Source organism: Mustelus asterias, chromosome 11 (assembly GCF_964213995.1).
Source record: "Mustelus asterias chromosome 11, sMusAst1.hap1.1, whole genome shotgun sequence".
In the NCBI taxonomy this organism is placed as follows: Eukaryota; Metazoa; Chordata; class Chondrichthyes; order Carcharhiniformes; family Triakidae; genus Mustelus; species Mustelus asterias.
This window is the reverse complement of record NC_135811.1, coordinates 34,084,150-34,104,137: the sequence shown is the minus strand read 5'-3', so window position 1 is coordinate 34,104,137 and position 19,988 is coordinate 34,084,150. Positions and strand designations below refer to the sequence as shown.

General features: G+C 40.6%; 1 protein-coding gene across 2 annotated transcripts in view; it reads right to left on the bottom strand.

Moving 5' to 3' along the window:
- Positions 1-19,988, bottom strand: part of edrf1 (erythroid differentiation regulatory factor 1) — a 73,229-nt gene that overhangs the window by 9,917 nt on the left and 43,324 nt on the right. For both annotated transcript variants that reach the window (XM_078223407.1, XM_078223408.1), the window contains 5 exons: positions 17,039-17,265; positions 10,843-11,001; positions 9,970-10,119; positions 7,731-7,884; positions 1,087-1,202 (listed from right to left, as the gene is read on the bottom strand). In XM_078223407.1, coding sequence (XP_078079533.1) covers positions 1,087-1,202; positions 7,731-7,884; positions 9,970-10,119; positions 10,843-11,001; positions 17,039-17,265 — 806 coding nt within the window. The remainder of the gene's footprint in view (positions 1-1,086; positions 1,203-7,730; positions 7,885-9,969; positions 10,120-10,842; positions 11,002-17,038; positions 17,266-19,988) is intronic.

Here is a 19,988-nt window from a genome sequence, read left to right as displayed (position 1 = left end):
CAAAATTGCTACAAAATCAACTTTGACGGACTGGCCACTGCCCACATGGCTGAAGCTCAAATCCCCACCAGATCATGTTCTCAAACTTTTGAACAGTCAACCTTTCAGGGATGGCAAGAAAAAAAACGCTTCAAAGACACACTAAAGCCATCCTTGAAGTGGGATAGCATCAACCTTAATAACTTTGGGGAGCTTGCTACCAAGTGCTCAGAATGTTAACAACTTGTCTATCACGTGTCCCAACACTTCAATGATGAATCAGAGTGATGGCAGAGAAGGAAAAAAAGAGGAAACAAATCCTGCACTCTGGATCCCATTATTGCATGGGAATGCTTGCCCCATGTACTCAAACATCTGTGGCTTGAAATTGGTCTACTCAGTCACAGCAAGACCCAAGGCAGAAACTAGTGACCCCAAGTTACCACCCTTGAATTGAGGGATAGCCAACGGATACATCATGAGACACCCACTACATTTTCAACCTCAGTCAATTACATGCCAAAATAGTGGTCAGTGTGTTTCACATGCCACGCTCAGAACTGAAATCAGGACAATAATTGATTATTTGATAATTTGAAGCCTGAAATTTAATTTGTAAAAAAAGATAATATTTTAATGGAATTAAGATTCTGATTTATTTATGGGGATAGGGAGGTGAGTGATGGTTGGATGTTGAGGATTGTCAGACAAGAGAATGAAACACTTGTACTTTTATACCCAATGTCATCACTTTAGAATTCCCAAGTCAGGTACAAAATTAAGCACATATGCAGAATAAAGCTTCACATTGGTCTCCATCCTGATTGCACCAGTGTGATGTTTGCTTTGCTTGCATCTGTTTTTCTTTAGTAGCTCTTCTGTAATATTGTCAATTGTGATCAGTGTAGTGCTGTCAACTAACCTTACTAGCTAAAGTCATTTCATACAGTGATGTTTCAGTTAGCAGAAGGAAGGCCTCCTTCATCCTTAATTTTAGCCATTTTGTCAGTCTAAGATGATTTATGTCACAGTTGAAGAATATGCTACCTGCTGCATTACTCGGTCCTTTCTGCCCTTGCACTACTAAAATAGTTTAAAAACAGTTACCAGTGATTGGGCACATGAAAGTTCACTCTGGATAAGCTGAAACGAATATTCTGAATTGATGATTATATCCAGTGCACCAGAAAGAGTCTTCAGCTTTGATGCATTGCTGATCTGATCTGTGACGCAAGGGAACAAAAATATCACTTTTTATTTAAACTAGGATATATTTTAAAAGGGATCATATAACAACACAAAAATGAATTAAATACTGAACAAGCCGGTCAGGTTTGTATTTTCCAATCTTCTTCTATGAGAAATTAAAATTTTAAGTATTGTTTAAAAGTAACATGTTTTCATTTTAAAATTAACAATGGCCTATTATTTGAAAGCAACCTTGGAAACATTACATAAACATCACCCTGCAAGTTATTCTGCATGCTAAGACTGAGAAAAATAGCCGAACTGAAAATATTGGGATGAAAAATGGCTTTGACTCTAAAACCTTTAAAGACTCTTTCTACAACTTACCCATTGTGTGGGGTATAATGAATAATAAGGAAATGAGCCTAGAGCTTCCAGTCAATTGTGTTTCCCACCCTCAACCCCTTTTGGCACAATTCCTGTTGATATTGGTATAAACAGGCGAAAGATCACAGAATTTTAAGTGCAATTTATGCACAACTGGAGTTTCTGCAATATTTGCACTGATGTTATTTGTGTTAGATGTACTGTCCCCAGGGTGAATTAATCACCAGTTGGGTGTTTCCACTAATGGCACTCATTTGCAAGCCCTATGGAGGCTCCAAAAATTAAGCTGGATCTCATGAGTGCCCGAGTACTAATGGGAACATTTTGAAAGGTTTTGTTTCTGTACCCCAAATTAACTAGAGAATAGCTTTGTAATTTTTTTGTCATTTTCAGTAGTAACTTAAGATCGGGTTACTCAGATGGAGAATTGATGCTGTGAATCAAAATCCTTGTTTCTTTTGTGTTTTCAGCTGTATTAATAAAACTTTAGCAAATTACTGCACTCAAATATATCAAGGAATATTTTTTAAAGCAAGCTTTTAATTTTCTAAAAATTGCATTTAAATGCTGTTTCATGGAAAACATGCAATGAATTTGAGCAGAAATACAGGAGGAAAAATACTTTTCAAAACTGGTGCAATGTGCGCTGAAATCATCATTGATTACACGCCAAGTGAAACTCTACCCTGTGATTTTTATGATGAATAATAAAAGTAATTTTATGAATAATAAAAGTAAAAGTATTCTCAGTACAGAGGCTTTGGCTACCCCCTCTGGAACAGACATTCAGTTTTTGTACCATAGCTTCAGAAAACATTTACTTGCTTTGGATGAGGTGAAATAGAGAGACATTAAAATTATGACAGGGTTTCAAGGGTAAAATTATATGAGCAGGTTACATAAATGGTTTGGATTCCTTCACATGTTAGTGAATATTAATTAATACTCACATTTTAATGACTGGGGGGTGATCTAATTTAGGTGTTTACAGTGGTAAAAGGATTCACCAAGACAGATACAGAGAAGTTATTTCTTCTGATATGGGAATCCAGAACAAGGGCGCACAATCATAAAGTTAGATCACCTGATTGGGGTGTAAATATTATGGGGACAGAGAGAGATTGACACCAATACCTGATGCCAAAATTTGACACGTTCAATCCCCAACAGCATCTCTTGGGTGGTTGTGTCAAAGCAAAAAAAATCTCCAAAATCATGGGAGGGGTTTAAGAAAATCCTTATATCCTTATTACCTGGCGGTGATCTTTGCGTCGTCAATGGAGATGGGAGAGGTGCCGGAGGATTGCGGATGTGGTTCCTATTTTCAAGAAGGGGAATAGGAATAGCCCAGGTAATTACCGACCGGTAAGTCTAACCTCAGTGGTTGGTAAACTGATGGAGAAGATCCTGAGGGACAGGATATATGAGCATTTAGAGAGGTTTAGTATGCTCAAGAATACTCAGCATGGCTTTGTCAAGGGCAGATCGTGCCTTACGAACCTGGTGGAGTTCTTCGAAAATGCGACTAAACACATTGACGAAGGGAAGGCGGTAGATGTGGTTTATATGGATTTTAGCAAGGCGTTCGATAAGGTCCCCCATGCAAGGCTTCTAGAAAAAGTGAGAGGGCATGGGATCCAAGGGGCTGCTGCCCGGTGGATCCAGAACTGGCTTGCCCAAAGGAGGCAGAGAGTGGGTATAGATGGGTCTTTTTCTAAATGGAGGTCGGTCACCAGTGGTGTGCCCCAGGGATCTGTTCTGGGACCCTTGCTGTTTGTCATTTTCATAAATGACCTGGATGAGGAAGCGGAGGGATGGGTTGGTAAGTTTGCCGACGACACGAAGGTTGGTGGGGTTGTGGATAGTCTGGAGGGATGTCAGAAGTTACAGAGGGACATAGATAGGATGCAAGACTGGGCGGAGAAGTGGCAGATGGACTTCAACCCAGATAAATGCGTCGTGGTCCATTTTGGTAGGACAAATGGGATGAAGGAGTACAATAAGGTGGCACGGTAGCACAGTGGTTAGCACTGCTGCTTCACAGCTCCAGGGTCCCGGGTTCGATTCCTGGCTCGGGTCACTGTCTCTGTGGAGTTTGCACATTCTCCTCGTGTCTGCCTGGGTTTCCTCCGGTTTCCTCCCACAGTCCAAAGACGTGCGGGTTAGGTTGATTGGCCAGGTTAAAAATTGTCCCTTAGAATCCTGAGATGCGTAGGTTAGAGGAATTAGCGGGTAAATATGTGGGGGTAGGGCCTGGGTGGGATTGTGGTCGGTGCAGACTCGATGGGCCGAATGGCCTCCTTCTGCACTGTAGGATTTCTATGATAATATAAAGGGAAAGACTCTTAGTACGGTAGAGGATCAGAAGGACCTTGGGGTCCGGGTCTATAGGACTCTAAAATCGGCCCCGCAGGTGGAGGAGGTGGTCAAGAAGGCGTATGATGTGCTGGCCTTTATCAATCGAGGGATTGAGTTTAGGAGTCCGGGGATAATGATGCAGCTATATAAGACCCTCGTCAGACCCCACTTGGAGTACTGTGCTCAGTTCTGGTCGCCTCACTATAAGAAGGATGTGGAAAAGATTGAAAGGGTGCAGAGGAGATTTACAAGGATGTTGCCTGGATTGAGTGGCATGCCTTATGAGGATAGGCTGAGGGAGCTCGGTCTTTTCTCCTTGGAGAGACGAAGGATGAGAGGAGACCTAATAGAGGTGTATAAGATGTTGAGAGGCATAGATCGGGTGGACTCTCAGAGGCTTTTTCCCAGAGTGGAAATGTCTGCTACGAGAGGACACAGGTTTAAGGTGCTGGGGGGTAGGTACAGGGGAGATGTTAGGGGTAAGTTTTTCACACAGAGGGTGGTGGGCAAGCGGAATCGGCTGCCATCAGTGGTGGTGGAGACAAACTCAATAGGGTCTTTTAAGAGACTCCTGGATGAGTACATGGAGCTTAATAGGATGGAGGGTTATAGGTAGGTCTAGAAAGTAGGGATGTGTTCGGCACAACTTGTGGGCCGAAGGGCCTGTTTGTGCTGTAGTTTTTCTATGTTTCTATGTTAAAACAAAAGCAAAAGAACATCCAAACCAAATATGCAAACTGTATAATGTTTCCTATGGGCTCCCCACTGAAATTAAAATCCCCAAGTAGATCTGTGATTTAGAGTCAAGATATAGCATGTCCAAATTGTTCCTCATTTTCACTTTTACAGCTTATCATTACTTGAATCAACTTTTCACATTTGTTTAATTTGTTGGTTATTATATTCCTCTTGGTTTTCCTTCTGTCAATGTTCTTATATAATTCTAGTGTTGTAACTTAAATTCCACCTGTTCAAACAATTTGCACAAGCTTGCCCTAGGATATTTGTTGCTCTCTTGCTACCTCTAAGGTTGAAGTTGTGTTAACAGAGACAGAATTCACCAATATTCATAACAACGATAGTTCAATCATGATAATCACCACAGTTTAGACACAAACATTAATACTTCATTATGTTGATCTCTATTAGTATTAACAGGCACTCTTTCAGTCTGTAGTGGGTAGTGGAAGTACTAGAATTGTGTCTGGAGTTACAAAGAGGATGCCTTTAATTAGGGTGCTGTGTTTGCAGCCACAAAGTTGGGAAACAAATAGTATAAGATTTTTGGGATGTATAGTGATGCGCAACAGATAGCTGACCTAGCGCTTTGAAAAGTAGTTACCACAATAAAATTGTAAGAACAGAAAAAAGTCAAGGTATAGCATATTCAAATAGGAACAGAAAGCAAATTATAGCCAGGTTTTGCCCAGTTTAAATGGTGCCTGGAAAGGCTAACTTAGAGCAGGGGAGGCTTTCTACAGGCCCAATAGTAAAGGGTTAGGCTACTAAAAACTACAGCAGTGAGCAAATGTCAGAGATGCCAACTAAGTAATTTTCCTCAGTTTTCAGAGGGGTGGATACTCTAACTCTGGACTGAAAAATGGGAGCTGAACTGTTACGGAGGTCACTACTTAAAAGAGAATTGTTACTTTTTGCTTGTTGAAACTGCTCACTATTCCAGGATCATTTTGGAATGCAATGACAACCCCTGACTTCTTATCTCCACTATAAATTGTCTTCTTAAATCCCTCTCCTGTTTCCTACATCCTCACCCACAACAATAAGTGCAAGAAGCTCATGGACTTCTTTGTCATTAAGATCAGAACCATCAGCACCCTCAATGTCTCTTCATTCCACTAATCCAACACAGTGGCTTTGAACATTTTTAAGGCAAAGGTAGATAGATTCTTGATAAGCAAGGGGGTGAAAGGTTATCGGGGTAGATTGGAATGTCATGTTGAAGTTACAATCAGATCTGCCATAATCTTAATGAATGGCAGAGCAGGAGCGAGGGGCCGAATGGCCTGCTCCTAATTTGTATTTTCCTCTAAAAATCCCCTCTGAACTTGCATCTTTCTCTCGTTTCTCTCCAATCTCCCCCTCCTGCTCTTTGAACTCAGCTTGCCCATCTACCTCCTGCACCCTCAAGCCTATTCTCACTAAAATGCTGACCACCCTACTTCCCTTCTTGGTCCCCATGTTAGCCAATAGTGTAACAGTCTCTATCTTCAGGTATGGATTGTCCCTCTCTCCATCATCTCTGCCTTAATAAATCCTCAAAGATCCAACCCTGCTCCTGAACTCCCACCCACAATGATCCCATTGCTCTTGCAAGCCACTTCCCCATCTCCAACCTCCCTTTCCTCTCTAAAGTCCTCGAAGACATCATAGAATCATAGAAACCCTACAGTGCAGAAGGAGGCCATTCGGCCCATCGAGTCTGCACCGACCAGAATCCCACCCCACATATTTACCCGCTAATCCCTCTAACCTACACATCCCAGGACTCTAAGGGGCAATTTCTAACCTGGCCAATCAACCTAACCCGCACATCTTTGGACTGTGGGAGGAAACCGGAGCACCCGGAGGAAACCCACGCAGACACGAGGAGAATGTGCAAACTCCACACAGACAGTGACCCGAGCCGGGAATCGAACCCGGGACCCTGGAGCTGTGAAGCAGCAGTGCTAACCACTGTGCTACCGTGCCGCCCATCTTTTCTGGAACTCCAAGTTTAAATCTCTCCAACCAGATTTCTATCCCAATACCAAAATGACTCCTTTTCAAAGTCACAAATATACCCAGTGTGACAAAGGTGTGCGATCCCTTCTCAACCTGTCTGCAACCTTTAACATGGTTGACCACATCATCCTCCTCTACATTTTCTCCATTGTCACCTAGCTGGGTCAGACTGCTCTCACTTGGTTCTGTTCTTATCTACCAAATTGTGGCCAGAGTCCCACTTACAATAACTTATCGTCCTAACCTAGCGCCATTACCTCTTTCTCCCAAAGGAGCCATCCTTGCCTTCCTCCTATTTTTCATCTATGTTGCTTCTCAGTGACTTGATACAAAAGCATACATCACCACCACCTCTCGAGACTCCTCCAATGTTGTTAAATTATCAAAATACTTTTCGAACATCCAGTTTTGGAGGAGCAGAAATTTCCTCCAATAAAGTACTGGGAAGACTGAATCCATTGGGTCCCACCGAAGTTAGCAGACATTTGGCTGGCTCCCCACATTTTCTATCCCAGCCTCACCGTGTCGGGGCCAGAAAATTCCAGCCATTGTTTTCAATCCACAATACAATCTTAATTCTATAACAACCGACTCTATCCCTCTCCTAGGTAACAGTCTGAAACAAAACCAGTCTGTTCAACCTTGGTGTCACATCAGAGCCCGAGATGATCTTCGGACTACACTTTTAACAATTTCCACCTCTGTAATATCACCTGTATTGAGGCAACTCAGCTCATCTGCTACTGAAACCCTTATTTGATACTTTATTACCTTTAAGCTTATTGCAGTACACTTCTGGCTAATCTCTGCCATTCTACACTCTGTGAACTTAAGGCCATTCGAACTTTGTTGGCTGTGTATTAACTTGTCCCGAGGCACATTCACCCATCAACTGTAATCTCTGATCTACATTACTTCCTGGTCCAGCAACATCCTGATTTTAAATTTTTCAATTGTTCTCCATTATTACTCCAGTTCTTTTAAAAATCTTTATGTTAGGCATTGCATCCACCACTTAGACAATTTCTTATTTGTTAAAAGGCCAGTTCATTTCTGAACCTTATATATTTACTTACTTGCCATCTGAAACTCTGAAAACGCAACCCGTTCTAACTGAACTCTCAGCAGCTCGCAAGGTGCATCTTTCAGCAACAGAAACAATTTCACAGCCTTGTTGTAATGGAGATCAGCCAAACTACGGTGTTGCTTACGAAAATGGTCATCACCAACCTGTATTTAAATGAAAGAAACTGCATATCTTTTACCAGTTAATCAAAACATTATTCTCACCTTTGTAAGGATGTGTTAACTAAATCAACAAAATGGTTTTTGCCAGGCTCCTTCACCCATTATTTATGAAGATAGTTTTTTGGATTAAATTGTCCATGTTAGCATTTAGGCAGATTAGATTAAATAATCTAATCCAGTTGACTAGAGCTTGCTGTTTGGCTTTTAATTGACAAAACTAGAACGTTAATTTCAGCAAAGTGAAACAGGCTCAAGTTTTAATACAAGAGTTTTCAGAACCATGAATTACCATGAAGTGTAATCACTGTTATGCTGTATAGGGATGGGGCATCCAATTTGCAGACAAACAGAAATTAGATAACCAGTGGCAGAGATAGAATAGCCAACTTGTTATGGGGCATGTTCAAGCTCAGATTTGGCTCAAAGAGCAGGCCAGAAGCTGCACAGACTTTCAAATCATCGAGAGGACAACAATAGGTGGCAGAAGTTCACAGGAGAAAAATGGAGGTACTTTAATCTTAAAATGATTGAGGGGTCCAGCTGGAGATATGACCAGATAATCTGTTGAATGTGATATTGGTTGAGGGATACATGTTGGTAGGGCACCAGGAGAACTCCCCCACTATTGTTCGATCAATATCATGGGACCCTGCACTTCCACCTGAGGTGAATAGAACTTCTGTTTTGTGTCATCTGAAAGAAAGCACCTTCAAGTGTGTAGCACTCTTTAGGTATTACATCAAAGTGCCATTTGAGATTATATCCTTGAGTTTCTAATGTGGGGTTTCAACCCACAATCTTCTGACTCCTAAGGTGAGTGTGATCACTCAGTCAAAGCTAAAATTCAGTATATTCAACTAATGCATAGCAAAGCCTGTTGTTTGGACTGTATAACCACGTAGTCCAAACAACAGAATAAAAGTCAGACGACAATAGGAGAGGAAATTATGCTCAAATTATATAGTACTCTATATGGACCACATTGTAAGAATGGTCTCAGTTGTGGTCACCAACAAACACAAAGGCTCGTGTTAAGAAACGAGTTGTGAAGAAAGACCAGAAAAACTTGAATTATTCAGTTTCAAAAAGCACCAAGCAGGAGTGTTGATCTTAAATATACAAGATACTAAACAATATGTAAAAGTCAATTTGAAAAATACTGAGTGGGATAAGAGACCAAAGATTCAAATGAGTAAAAAGTACATTTAGGATTCAAGATTTCCTTCGCAAATAGAATGGATTCCCTAAAACCAAGGGCCATTAACAAGCCCAATAGTTTCTGCAATGGAGGGACATTAGGATAGTTATGGATGGATGAACAAATTTGGGATAAAATATCATGCCTCACCGGGATTATTTTGCAGTGCCTTTTTTTTAGATGATTTGAGAACATTATTATGCCACTTTTGTGAAACCGCTTTTGATTCCCACTAGCATTAAGAAATGCAAAATATACAATATGATACAAATTCCATATTTCATAGAGATTCTAGGATGACAGGGAGTCTTTTAATCTTGAGCAATCCCAAATAAAGATTATTACATTGCAATGGTTTTTCTGGAGAACACAACATAGTAAATACATGCACATAAATATAATATAAAAATACGTATGAATTGTACAAATATAAAATACACTAAAAGGAAAAGAAAAACCCAATACAAAGATTGTAATGCTTCATATTTTTCCAGTCAGCTACACAGATCTCCCTGAAAATTTCCCCTTCAAAAAAATTCAATCATGCAGGTATAGTATAAGATTGATTCAATTGATGCAAGTTATTTTACTTTTGCATATTTAATTGGTGCAATAGACAAATCATATCCTCTGTATTAAAACTGTCAGAGATATGAACATAAATTACAAAAATTTAAAAATCTTAATTTTCAAAGTGACTTTTAAGAGGAGTATCTTCCAATTATTTTGTCTTTTCTAAACATAAATTTATAAAATACTATGATATTTCAGGAGATAAAATGGCTTTGACAGGTTGCAACCCAAATTTACTGTTGTTTATGTCAGGTGTACGGCTTTAAATCAATGCAAGTATCAAAGTTTCAGATTACCTGGTTTCTAAGAGAATTATGATACATGGAGGCAAGTCTATGATGAATTGTTGCAGCCCGATACTGACATAAGGGCTGTCTTGCAGATTCTGTATGTATATCACAGTATTTAAGCGATTTCATCATAGAATCAGCAACTTCTCTCTCAATCTGAAAAATGATAATACAATTACTTGGTATTATTTAACAAGATATAATTTAACCTCAAAGTGGCAAGTAAATAGTTTACTGAATACATGCCAGCATAGGCAAAATCAAACTGGAAAAACAGAAGCTATGTGGAACTTCTGACGTATCAAATAAAATCATGATTCCTTGTATTAAAAGGAAGTGGCATTTGTCTTTTACTAATACACTATTTTAAATGGCTTTTGAAACAATGACAATAGGGTTTGGTGTTGAAAAATGTTCCTCCGCTTCTCAGCAGGTTACATTTGGTTGTACTTGTAATATGCTCATGTAAGTGTTTATGCTCCACTCAGCTTGTCTCACTTCCCGTTAAATGCATCTATGCTATTGGTTTCAATCACTCCCTGTGGTAGTGAGCTTCATATTCGCACCACTCAATGAAGACATTTCTTCGGAATTCCCCGTTGGATTTCTTGGTGACTTATTGTATTGATGGTCTCTAATTATGTCCTTCCCACAGGTGCTAACTTTCTCAATCTCCACCAACTTGCAGTAATGATATAAAATTGGGCTCAATTTTCTGAAATAGGCTGCGGGAGGCAATTCAGCAAAGATTCTTACTCCTATACAGTAGCCCCTGGTGGAAATCCTTTGATAAACTAATCACACCTTCCAAAATGTGGAAAATGCATCATTTACCTTCATGCGAACGGAATACAAAACAGAATGAATCTTATGCAATACCTGTTCCTGAGCTTTTCTTGATAATGGAGCATAATCCTGCTCCAATGTTGCCATAGTAAAATAAGTTGTTGATAGCTCCCATTTCACAGAATCCCAAACAGCTGGATGTTTCTCCCATTCGGTAAGTGATCTCATTGCCTTTAGATAATAATCCACAGCCTATATGTAAAATAAAGACTTTTTAGGTAAGTCCTAAGCTCACAAACTCTGCAATTCCTGAAACTGCTTAAATGCTAACTTAAGAGTCACAGAGCAATACAGCACGGAAACAGGCCCATATCCCTCTAATCCTATAGAATCAATTTGTATCAGGAGAAATGGAGTTTAAGTGTTAAAAGTGCTTGCTACGACAGTTGCATGAATATGAAGTATTTTATTAATTTAGAAGAATCTTACAAATGTTGCAAACAGAAGAATGTCTGAACATCCCATCCCACATGCTCAAATCAAATAACAAACTAGCTTTATGCATTTAATATGAACTCGTTACCATGGCCCTTCTGGCCATTCCCATGGGTGTTATGGTGCCAGTGACGGCAGGTTTCAAACTTTTGCACAAGCCAAACACATACCCACCTTCTCCTTGATTCTGCTATGGAGCGCTGGCCACCAAAAATAGTTTCTATCTCCCTCATTCTTATGATTCCACAATTACTTTCATGAGGTTGGTTTAGGCCACGTTTCCTTAGCAATGGTGGAATGATGACCCTCGTTCCCAGAGAAGACAACCAGCCTATACAGATAGTTTGAGACTTCAGATAACATAACATTCGTTCCTGCAGTCTTGCCAAAAAATACCATGTCCATAGCTTCCCACAGTAGTGGATCATTTCTGGTATAATTCTCAACTTGCCCTGCGGTTACAGGAGTATTATTGACTTCTTTGAAATGGAAAATATTGCCACTCAAGCTATTCATTGACAACCCATTAGGTAAAGATAATCTGGAGAGTCCATCAGCATTCCCGTGATTTGATTGATGATATTTTATCATGAATGTATGTCCTAACAACAACAAAGCCCATCTCCTCATCTAGCTCGTTTCTAATGATGGATTACCAGCATAAAGCTGGAGTATTGTTGTTCAGTGGTGGATAATCCATTAGTAAAGTAGATTTCCTTCCATGTAGGTATTGGTAAAAACGTTGGGTACCAAAAGTAAAGCTTCCTTCTCTATCTGTGCATAGTTCATTTCTGCTTTTTCAAGGATCTTGGTGCAAATGCTATTGGCTTCTCTTCACCATTGGGCATTATGTGAGAAATGACTTCTCCCACCCCATAAGTGATGCATCGCAAGCCAGTTGCAAGGGTAACTTCGGATCAAAGTGCGTCAGTACTTCCAGCTTTAATAATACATCCTTGATATGGTTACACTTGTCACATGTACTAATATACAATTAAAAGTATTGTTTCTTGCGTGCTATACAGACAAAGCATACCGTATATAGAGAAGGAAACAAGAGAGTGCAGAATGTAGTGTTACAGTCGTAGCTAGGGTGTAGACAAAGATCAACTTAATACGAGGTAGGTCCATTCAAAAGTCTCGAGCCTTTGCACAACTTATTGCATCAGAACAGGAAATGTAAATTGGTGGATCAGTGCAAGATGGTCTTCATACAAGTTAAGGTCGTGAATGAAGCCCAGTCCATCACTCAAACCAGCCTCCCATCCATTGACACTGTCTATACTTCCCGCTGCCTCGAAAAAGCAGCCAGCATAATCAAAGTCTGATGGCAGCAGGGAAGAGGCTGTTTTTGAGTTGGATGGTACATGATCTCAGACTTTTGTATCTTTTTCTCCGATGGAAGAAGGTGGAACAGAGTCCAGGGTGCGTGGGGTCCTTGATTATGCTGGCTGCTTTTCCGAGGCAGCGGGAAGTGTGGACCGTGTCAACGGACGGGAGGTTGGTTTGAGTGATGGACTGAGCTTTATTCACGACCTTAACTTGAATGAAGACCGTCTTGCACTGATCCACCAATTTCCATTTCCTGTTTTGATGCAATAAGTTGTGCAAAGGCTCGAGAATAGTTGCTAGACTAGGGACAAACCTTCCATAATAATTCAATAAGTCCAAAAGTTAACAAAGTTGATTTATGTTTTAAGGTGCACACAGTACCAGATTGATAGTGACTTTAAAATTGACACATATGCATACCAAACTATCTTCAACATGGTTACTATCGGCGTGGCCAATCACTTGCGTAAACGGGTTCGAGGAGCCCATCTTAACCAGGTTCTCTAATTCTGCCTCGCCCTTAGGTCTGATGGCGTGCAGCACTGACATGGCCTTGAAGCATCTTGCTTGGCTTTTGTCCTTAATCTCTAGCTTGACGGAGATCTCTTTCCTGCTTCCCAACTCTCTAGTAAAGACAATAGCATTTTTCTTTAAAATCTTCAGTAGACCTGCTTTGGACTCCGATATGAGATTCACCGTGGCCTAATTAAGCTTGATTTTCTCCAGAAGGTTTCCCCATAAGGGCGTGCAAGGACAAGTCTGCAGTCTGTCTTTTTACTGCATATTTACATAAGGCCCCTCAACTGAACCACTTCCCCAGTATAGGTTTTTAGTATTATCTTTGAGGGTTTTAAGGCGATATGTCGTAGTTTCACTTGGTAAACTGTTTCTGGTGCCAACGAAACTGCAGCTTTGGCGTACACCGCCATTTTCACTGGTTGTCTGTCCAGTAAAGGAGTAACCTAGTATCGGTTTGTTGCACCAATGACAGCTCGTCATCCAACTGTGACTCTGGTCTTTTTTGGAGTCCTTTTTGTATCCTGTGGATCCTTCTCCCTCTATTCAGTTTTCCATTTGATACACTTGGTTTTTGTTGTTTATAATTCTTGCTTGGAACTTGTTGCTTCCTTCTCCAACACCCACGCTCGATCCACCCCTTTTTAGCCACAATTCCTGCATTTTGCATCTTTGCACCAGCAATCAGTTGCTGTGTGCCCATTTTTTGCACATTGGTGGCAATTTTGAACCTATGTCCGATATGTCAAAAACCTTATAGGTCCCAATCTTGGTCACCTTTTAGGTATGTCTCTGCAATACCTACCAGGTTATAAATATCCTTTACATATGAGTCCACTTATCCCCTTTGCAGTCCTTCTCCCCATCTACACAGGTAGCAAGCACCATGTATCTGCAGGACAAAGTCAGGGGCTGAGGTTTCTCCATCGCTACATACTGGTCCCCCTTACTTACCTGCCTGATTCTCAGCCACACTCTCCTGTCCCTGACCAACTCTGTTCTGCCTATCCTAAGGGGAGTGATTGCTTCCTGGAGCAAAGTGTCCAGATAACTCTCCCCCTTCTTGATGCCCCGCAATGTCCAAAATTCAGACTGGTTCAGCAACTCAGAGCCGAAGTAGCCCAAGGCACTTACTGCAGATGTGGTTGTTTGGGATTGCAGTGCAGTCTACAGATTCTTACATGCTGCAGTCACAGTACATCAGCACTGCCATTTCTATCCAATTCATCAATTAGTTAATAATTTACACAGATAAATAGGAAGGTGCACTCACCTAGCTTGGAGACAAGCAAACAAGCTCATCAACCAGTGGAGGCTGATATAAATAGAAAAAAGGAGCACCTTTTTGCCCCTCTGCACTGAATTTTCCACCTGAACCAAATTCCCAACTCCTCACTTAATCTACATCCCACTCAGGCTTAGTCTTGTGTCCACTCACCGCTTTCTACCTTGGTATTAGAAAGCACCTAGGTCTTCAATAGCCATAACCTAGGTCTTCAATAGCCATAACCTAGCTCAAACCTGAAGAAAAGATTAGCATAAAAGGGTAAGTAAATGTGGAACAAATGTAAACCTCAACGTTCCTGGGATGTGGATGATGCCAAGAAAGTCATATTTATTGTCCATCTCAGAGCAACTGGGGATGGGCAATATATATATAAATATATATCTCCTTGCTGGTGTTAAATAACACTCAAGAACAAATTAGAAAAATGTGCTTTCACAATAAAAGTGTACACAAAATGCTTTGCAGTATCTTCTAGAAATCAGCTAGATTTCAAACATGAAACCGGTGATGCTTCAGAGGTTTTCAGAGTTGAGGACCATAAATGTTTATTGAAACTCAACTCCATTGCTTTCATTAGGCCTTTAAAGGAAGATCTTCACCTCAGAGAGAAATAAAATGCAGCATTAACTGTATTTCATTTCCAAAACACACTTCTATGAACTCCTCCCACAGTCCAAAGATGTGCGGATTAGGTTGATTGGCCAGGTTAAAAAAAATTGCCCCTTAGAGTCCTGGGATGCGTAGGTTAGAGAGATTAGCGGGTGGATGTGTGGGGGTGGGGCCTGGGTGGGATTGTGGTCGGTGCAGACTCGATGGGCCGAATGGCCTCCTTCTGCACTGTGGGGTTTCTATGATTCTATGAGATTAACACTGTGTAGCAGTCTAAGATTTGGACTACTCTATCCTGATGCTCTGCTGTTCAGAGAGATGAGAAACATGTTGAAAGAAAGCAAATCAAAAATAGATTGCCCTGGATTTTGCTATCAATAGCAAACAAATGGTGCCAATCATAACACTTATATTTGACCACTGATTCTCCAAGCTTTGCACTGCGAATTGTAGCTACTGACAATAAAATAAGACAATGCCCTTTACAGGCATCTAGGACCTGGGTGAACCAAGCAAGCAACAACCTACATGTCCTTAACCACAGATCAAACAGTCCTTACTTGGGACATGCTGGGTCTAAATCAGAAAATGCAAGGTAGAATATTTAATTCAGTGCCAAATGATATACAAGAGCAAAATAAAGTGTACATGAAAGATGGGATTGAGAGAGGGGTAAAGAAATAAAATAAAATAAAATGTACCATGAACAATTAAAAAGAAATTAGGTTTAAAAATCTCTGATGATGAAAGTCTGAAGGAATGAGAACCCAATGCTTTCTAAAGTAAATTAAGACTTAAAACTTCACTGCTAATTAAATGGAAAGCTGATTTTTTTATTGGGCATGTTTAGTGTGGCTATCTAGTGGGCAGGTACTGAAACTAACATCCTTTGTGCACATGAATGATGATTGACTCGGTGAGGTACTAGTTTAGTGATGATACTAGAGGATTATATCAACTCAGATAGCAACTTCATGATTTCCACCGTGCCTGCGCTGACACTGGAGGTTGTTGTCCAAGATACTTCCAAATTGATAAAACCCTCACCATTATTCCTACACGCCAGAATCCACGGCATTAAGAATATTAAATGGAGCTAAATCTGGATAACACAAATACTTTCCTCATTTGTTACATGTGAATCAAAATTTCTACTTTCCGGTTCAATTGCCTAATAATTATTGCATGCACAACTTAAAAATTTTAACCAAGAATATTTAGTCTTTAACTTTAGAAATTTATGTAAAAGAAGTTGGAGGTGATTATTTGTATTAAACAGATGGATTAGTAAAGGATTAATAATAATGGAAATAAGCTGTAGGTGAAGCTAGTGAAAGTTGGATGCTAGCCAGTCAAGAATGTGGGATAGAGCAGAGCAAAATGTGTATAGATATTGGATTGGAATGTGTTAAACAGAAAAAGGGGAGTTATCTCCTGAGACAGCAGATAGATAGATGCCTCTCAGTGACTGGAAATTTTACAACATCTTGGAAGGGTTGTTTAGACATAGCTTTCTGATGACAGCCAAATTGACAAAAACATGAGGTGTAGCAGGTCATATGTGACATCTTTATGATTTGATGACAGGATTTTGGTTGCAAGTCGATTTAGTTTCTGATCTCCAACGAAGGTATAAAAATAGGCGTGTGTGTACGGGATTTTGTAGCCACCTAATCTCTGCATGAGGTTATGTATGTTGGATAGGCTCTGTACTCTGAAGAAATAAAGACTTTTGAAATAAAAATATTGCGCGGTGTACTTCAATGCATTTGTCCCAGCATGTGAGGTGGTTATCTGGAGCTGTGTGGCAGGACAACTTGCAATACTGAATATATAATTACAACATTCCAGATATGGATCAGAATTTTACATGCATGCGTCATAGCTCAACTACAACTATAATTGAATGCGGCCTGCTACATTAAGATTATACTTGTTCATACATGCCTTCAACTGACATCAATGACTGAATAATTTTAAAAATATAATTAATGACTTTGAAAGAACAGTCACAGATATAGGTAGAAAAGTAAAGCATAGAATACACGCCTTGTTATAATACATGGCTTCCTCCAGTGAAAATTCTCCCCTTTTCAAATCACTTCCAGTTGGAGCGTGTGCCTGAGCACAAAGTCTCATCAATCTCCCAGTGTTGCAAAGTAGTAAAGCAGCATTAGTTTCATCATCTATAGTCTCAAAGTCTTGAATACCCTTTTCAAAGTAAGAAAAGCTTTTCTTCCACAATTCTTGTTCGACCATTGTTATACCTTTGCTTGCTGCAGAGAAGAGAAACAAGCACATTAGTCTTTCATGTTACTAAATTTATCACATTAATTTCCAAAGATCTTTACATAGAAACTAGAAGCAGGAGTAGGCCATTCAGCCCTTCGAACCTGCTCCACCATTCTTTTTGATCATGGCTGATCGTTGAATTCACATCCTGATCCCCCTTCCTCCCATATAAGAACATAAGAATGTAAGAACTAGGAGCAGGAGTAGGCCATTTGGCCCCTCAAGCCTGCTCCACCATTCAATAAGATCACGGCTGATCTTTTCATGGACTCAGCTCCACTTACCCGCCCGCTCACCATAACCCCTAATTCCTTTACTGTTCAAAAATCTATCTTTACCTTAAAAACATTCAACAAGGTAAGCCTCAACTGCTTCACTGGGCAGGGAATTCCACAGATTCACAACTCTTTGGGTGAAGAAGTTCCTCCTCAACTCAGTCCTAAATCTGGTGCCCCTTATGTTTGAGCCTTTGCCCCCTAGTTCTGCCAATGGAAACAACTTTCCTGCTTCTGTCTTATCTATTCCTTTCACAATTTTGTTTGTTTCTATAAGATCCACCCTCATTCTTCTAAATTCCAATGAGTATAGTCCCAGTCAACTCAGTCTCTCCTATAGGCCAACCCTCTCAATTCCAGAATCAACCTAGTGAATCTCCTCTGCAGCCCCTCCAATGCCAGTACCTCCTTTCTCAAGTAAGGAGACCAAAACCGTACACAGTACTCCAGGTGTCACCTCACCAGCACCTTATACAGCTGCAACATAACCTCCCTGTTTTTAAACTCCATCCCTTTAGCAATGAAGGACAACATTCCATTTGCCTTCTTAATTACCTGCTGTACCTGCAAATCAACTTTTTGCGATTCATGTACAAGGACACCCAGGTCCCTCTGCACAGCAGCATGCTGCAATTTTTTACCATTTAAATAATAGTCCATTTTGCTGTTAATCCTACCAAAATGGATGACCTCATATTTATCAACATTATACTCCATCTGCCAGACCCTTGTCCACTCATTTAAACTATCTATATCCCTTTGCAGAAGTTCAGTGTCCTCTGCACACTTTGCTCTACCACTCATCTTAGTGTCATCTGCGAACTTTGACACACTACACTTGGTCTCCAACTCATCTATGTAAATTGTAAACAATTGTGGTCCCAACACTGATCCCTGAGGTACATCACTAGTCACTGATTGCAAACCAGAAAAATACCCATTGTTTGCTTTCTGTTAGTTAACCAATCTGCTATCCATGCTAATACATTACTGTAACACTGTGCACCTTTATCTTATGCAGCAGCCTTTTGTGCAGCACCTTGTTGAATGCCTTTTGGAAATCCAGGTACACCACATCCACCGGTTCCCCGTTGTCCACCATGCTCGTAATGTCCTCAAACCTCTCAGCGCCAGGGACCTGGGTTCGATTCCTGGCTTGGGTCACTGTCTGTGTGGGAGTTTGCACGTTCTCCCCATGTCTGCATGGGTTTCCTCTGGGTGCTTCAGTTTCCTCCCACAATTCGAAAAATGTGCTCGTTAGGTGGACTGGCCGTGCTAAATTCTTCCTCGGTGTACTGAACAGGCACTGGAGTGTGGCGACTAGGGGATTTTCACAGTAACTTCATTGCAGTGTTAATGTAAGCCTACTTGTGACTAATGAATAAACTTTTTTTTTCCAAAGAATTCCACGAAGTTAGTTAAACATGACCTGCCTTTCATGAACCCATGCTGTGTCTTCCCAATGAGACAAATTCTATCCAGATGTCTCGCTATTTCTTCCTTGATGATAGATTCAAGCATCTTCCCCACTACAGAAGTTAAGCTAACAGGCCTATAGTTACCCACCTTTTGTCTACCTCCTTTTTAAATATCTCTTGAACACTTTAGCCCCAAGAGCTATATCTAATTTCTTCTTGTAATCAGACAATGTTTTGGCCTCAACTACATTTGGTGGTAGTGAATTCCACACGTTCACCACCCTCTGGGTGAAGAAATTTCTTCTCACCTCAGTTCTAAAAGGTTTACCCCTTATCCTCAAACTATGACCCATAGTTTTGGAACCCCACACCATTGGGAACATTCTTTCTGAATCTACCCTGTCTAACCATGTTAGAATTTTATAAGTTTCTATGAGATCCCTTCTCACTCTTCTAAACTCCAGTAAATATAATCCTAATCGACTTAGTCCCTCCTCAAATGACAGACCTACCATCCCAGGAATCAGCCTGGTAAACCTTCGCTGTACTCCCTCTATAGCAAGGGCATCCTTCCTCAGATAAGGACACCAAAATTGCACACAATACTCCAGGTGTGACCTCACCTACATCCTATAAAATTGCAGCAAAACATCTCCATCACCATACTCAAATCCTCTTGCTATGAAGGCCAACGTACCATTTGCCCTTTTTACTGCCTGCTGTACCTGCATGCTTACTTTCAGTGACTGATGCATGAGGACTCCAAGGTCTCATTGAGTATCGATCTCTCTCAATTTACACCCATTCAAGTAATAATCTGTCTTCCTATTATTGCTATCAAAGTGGATAGAATCATAGAATCCTACAGTGTAGAAGGAGGCCATTCAGCCCATCGAGTCTGCACTGATCACAATCTCACCCAGGCCCTATCCCCATAACCCCATGCATTTGCCCAAGCTAGCCCCCCTGACATTAAGGGTTAGGTTGATTGGCCATGCTAAATTGACCTTACTG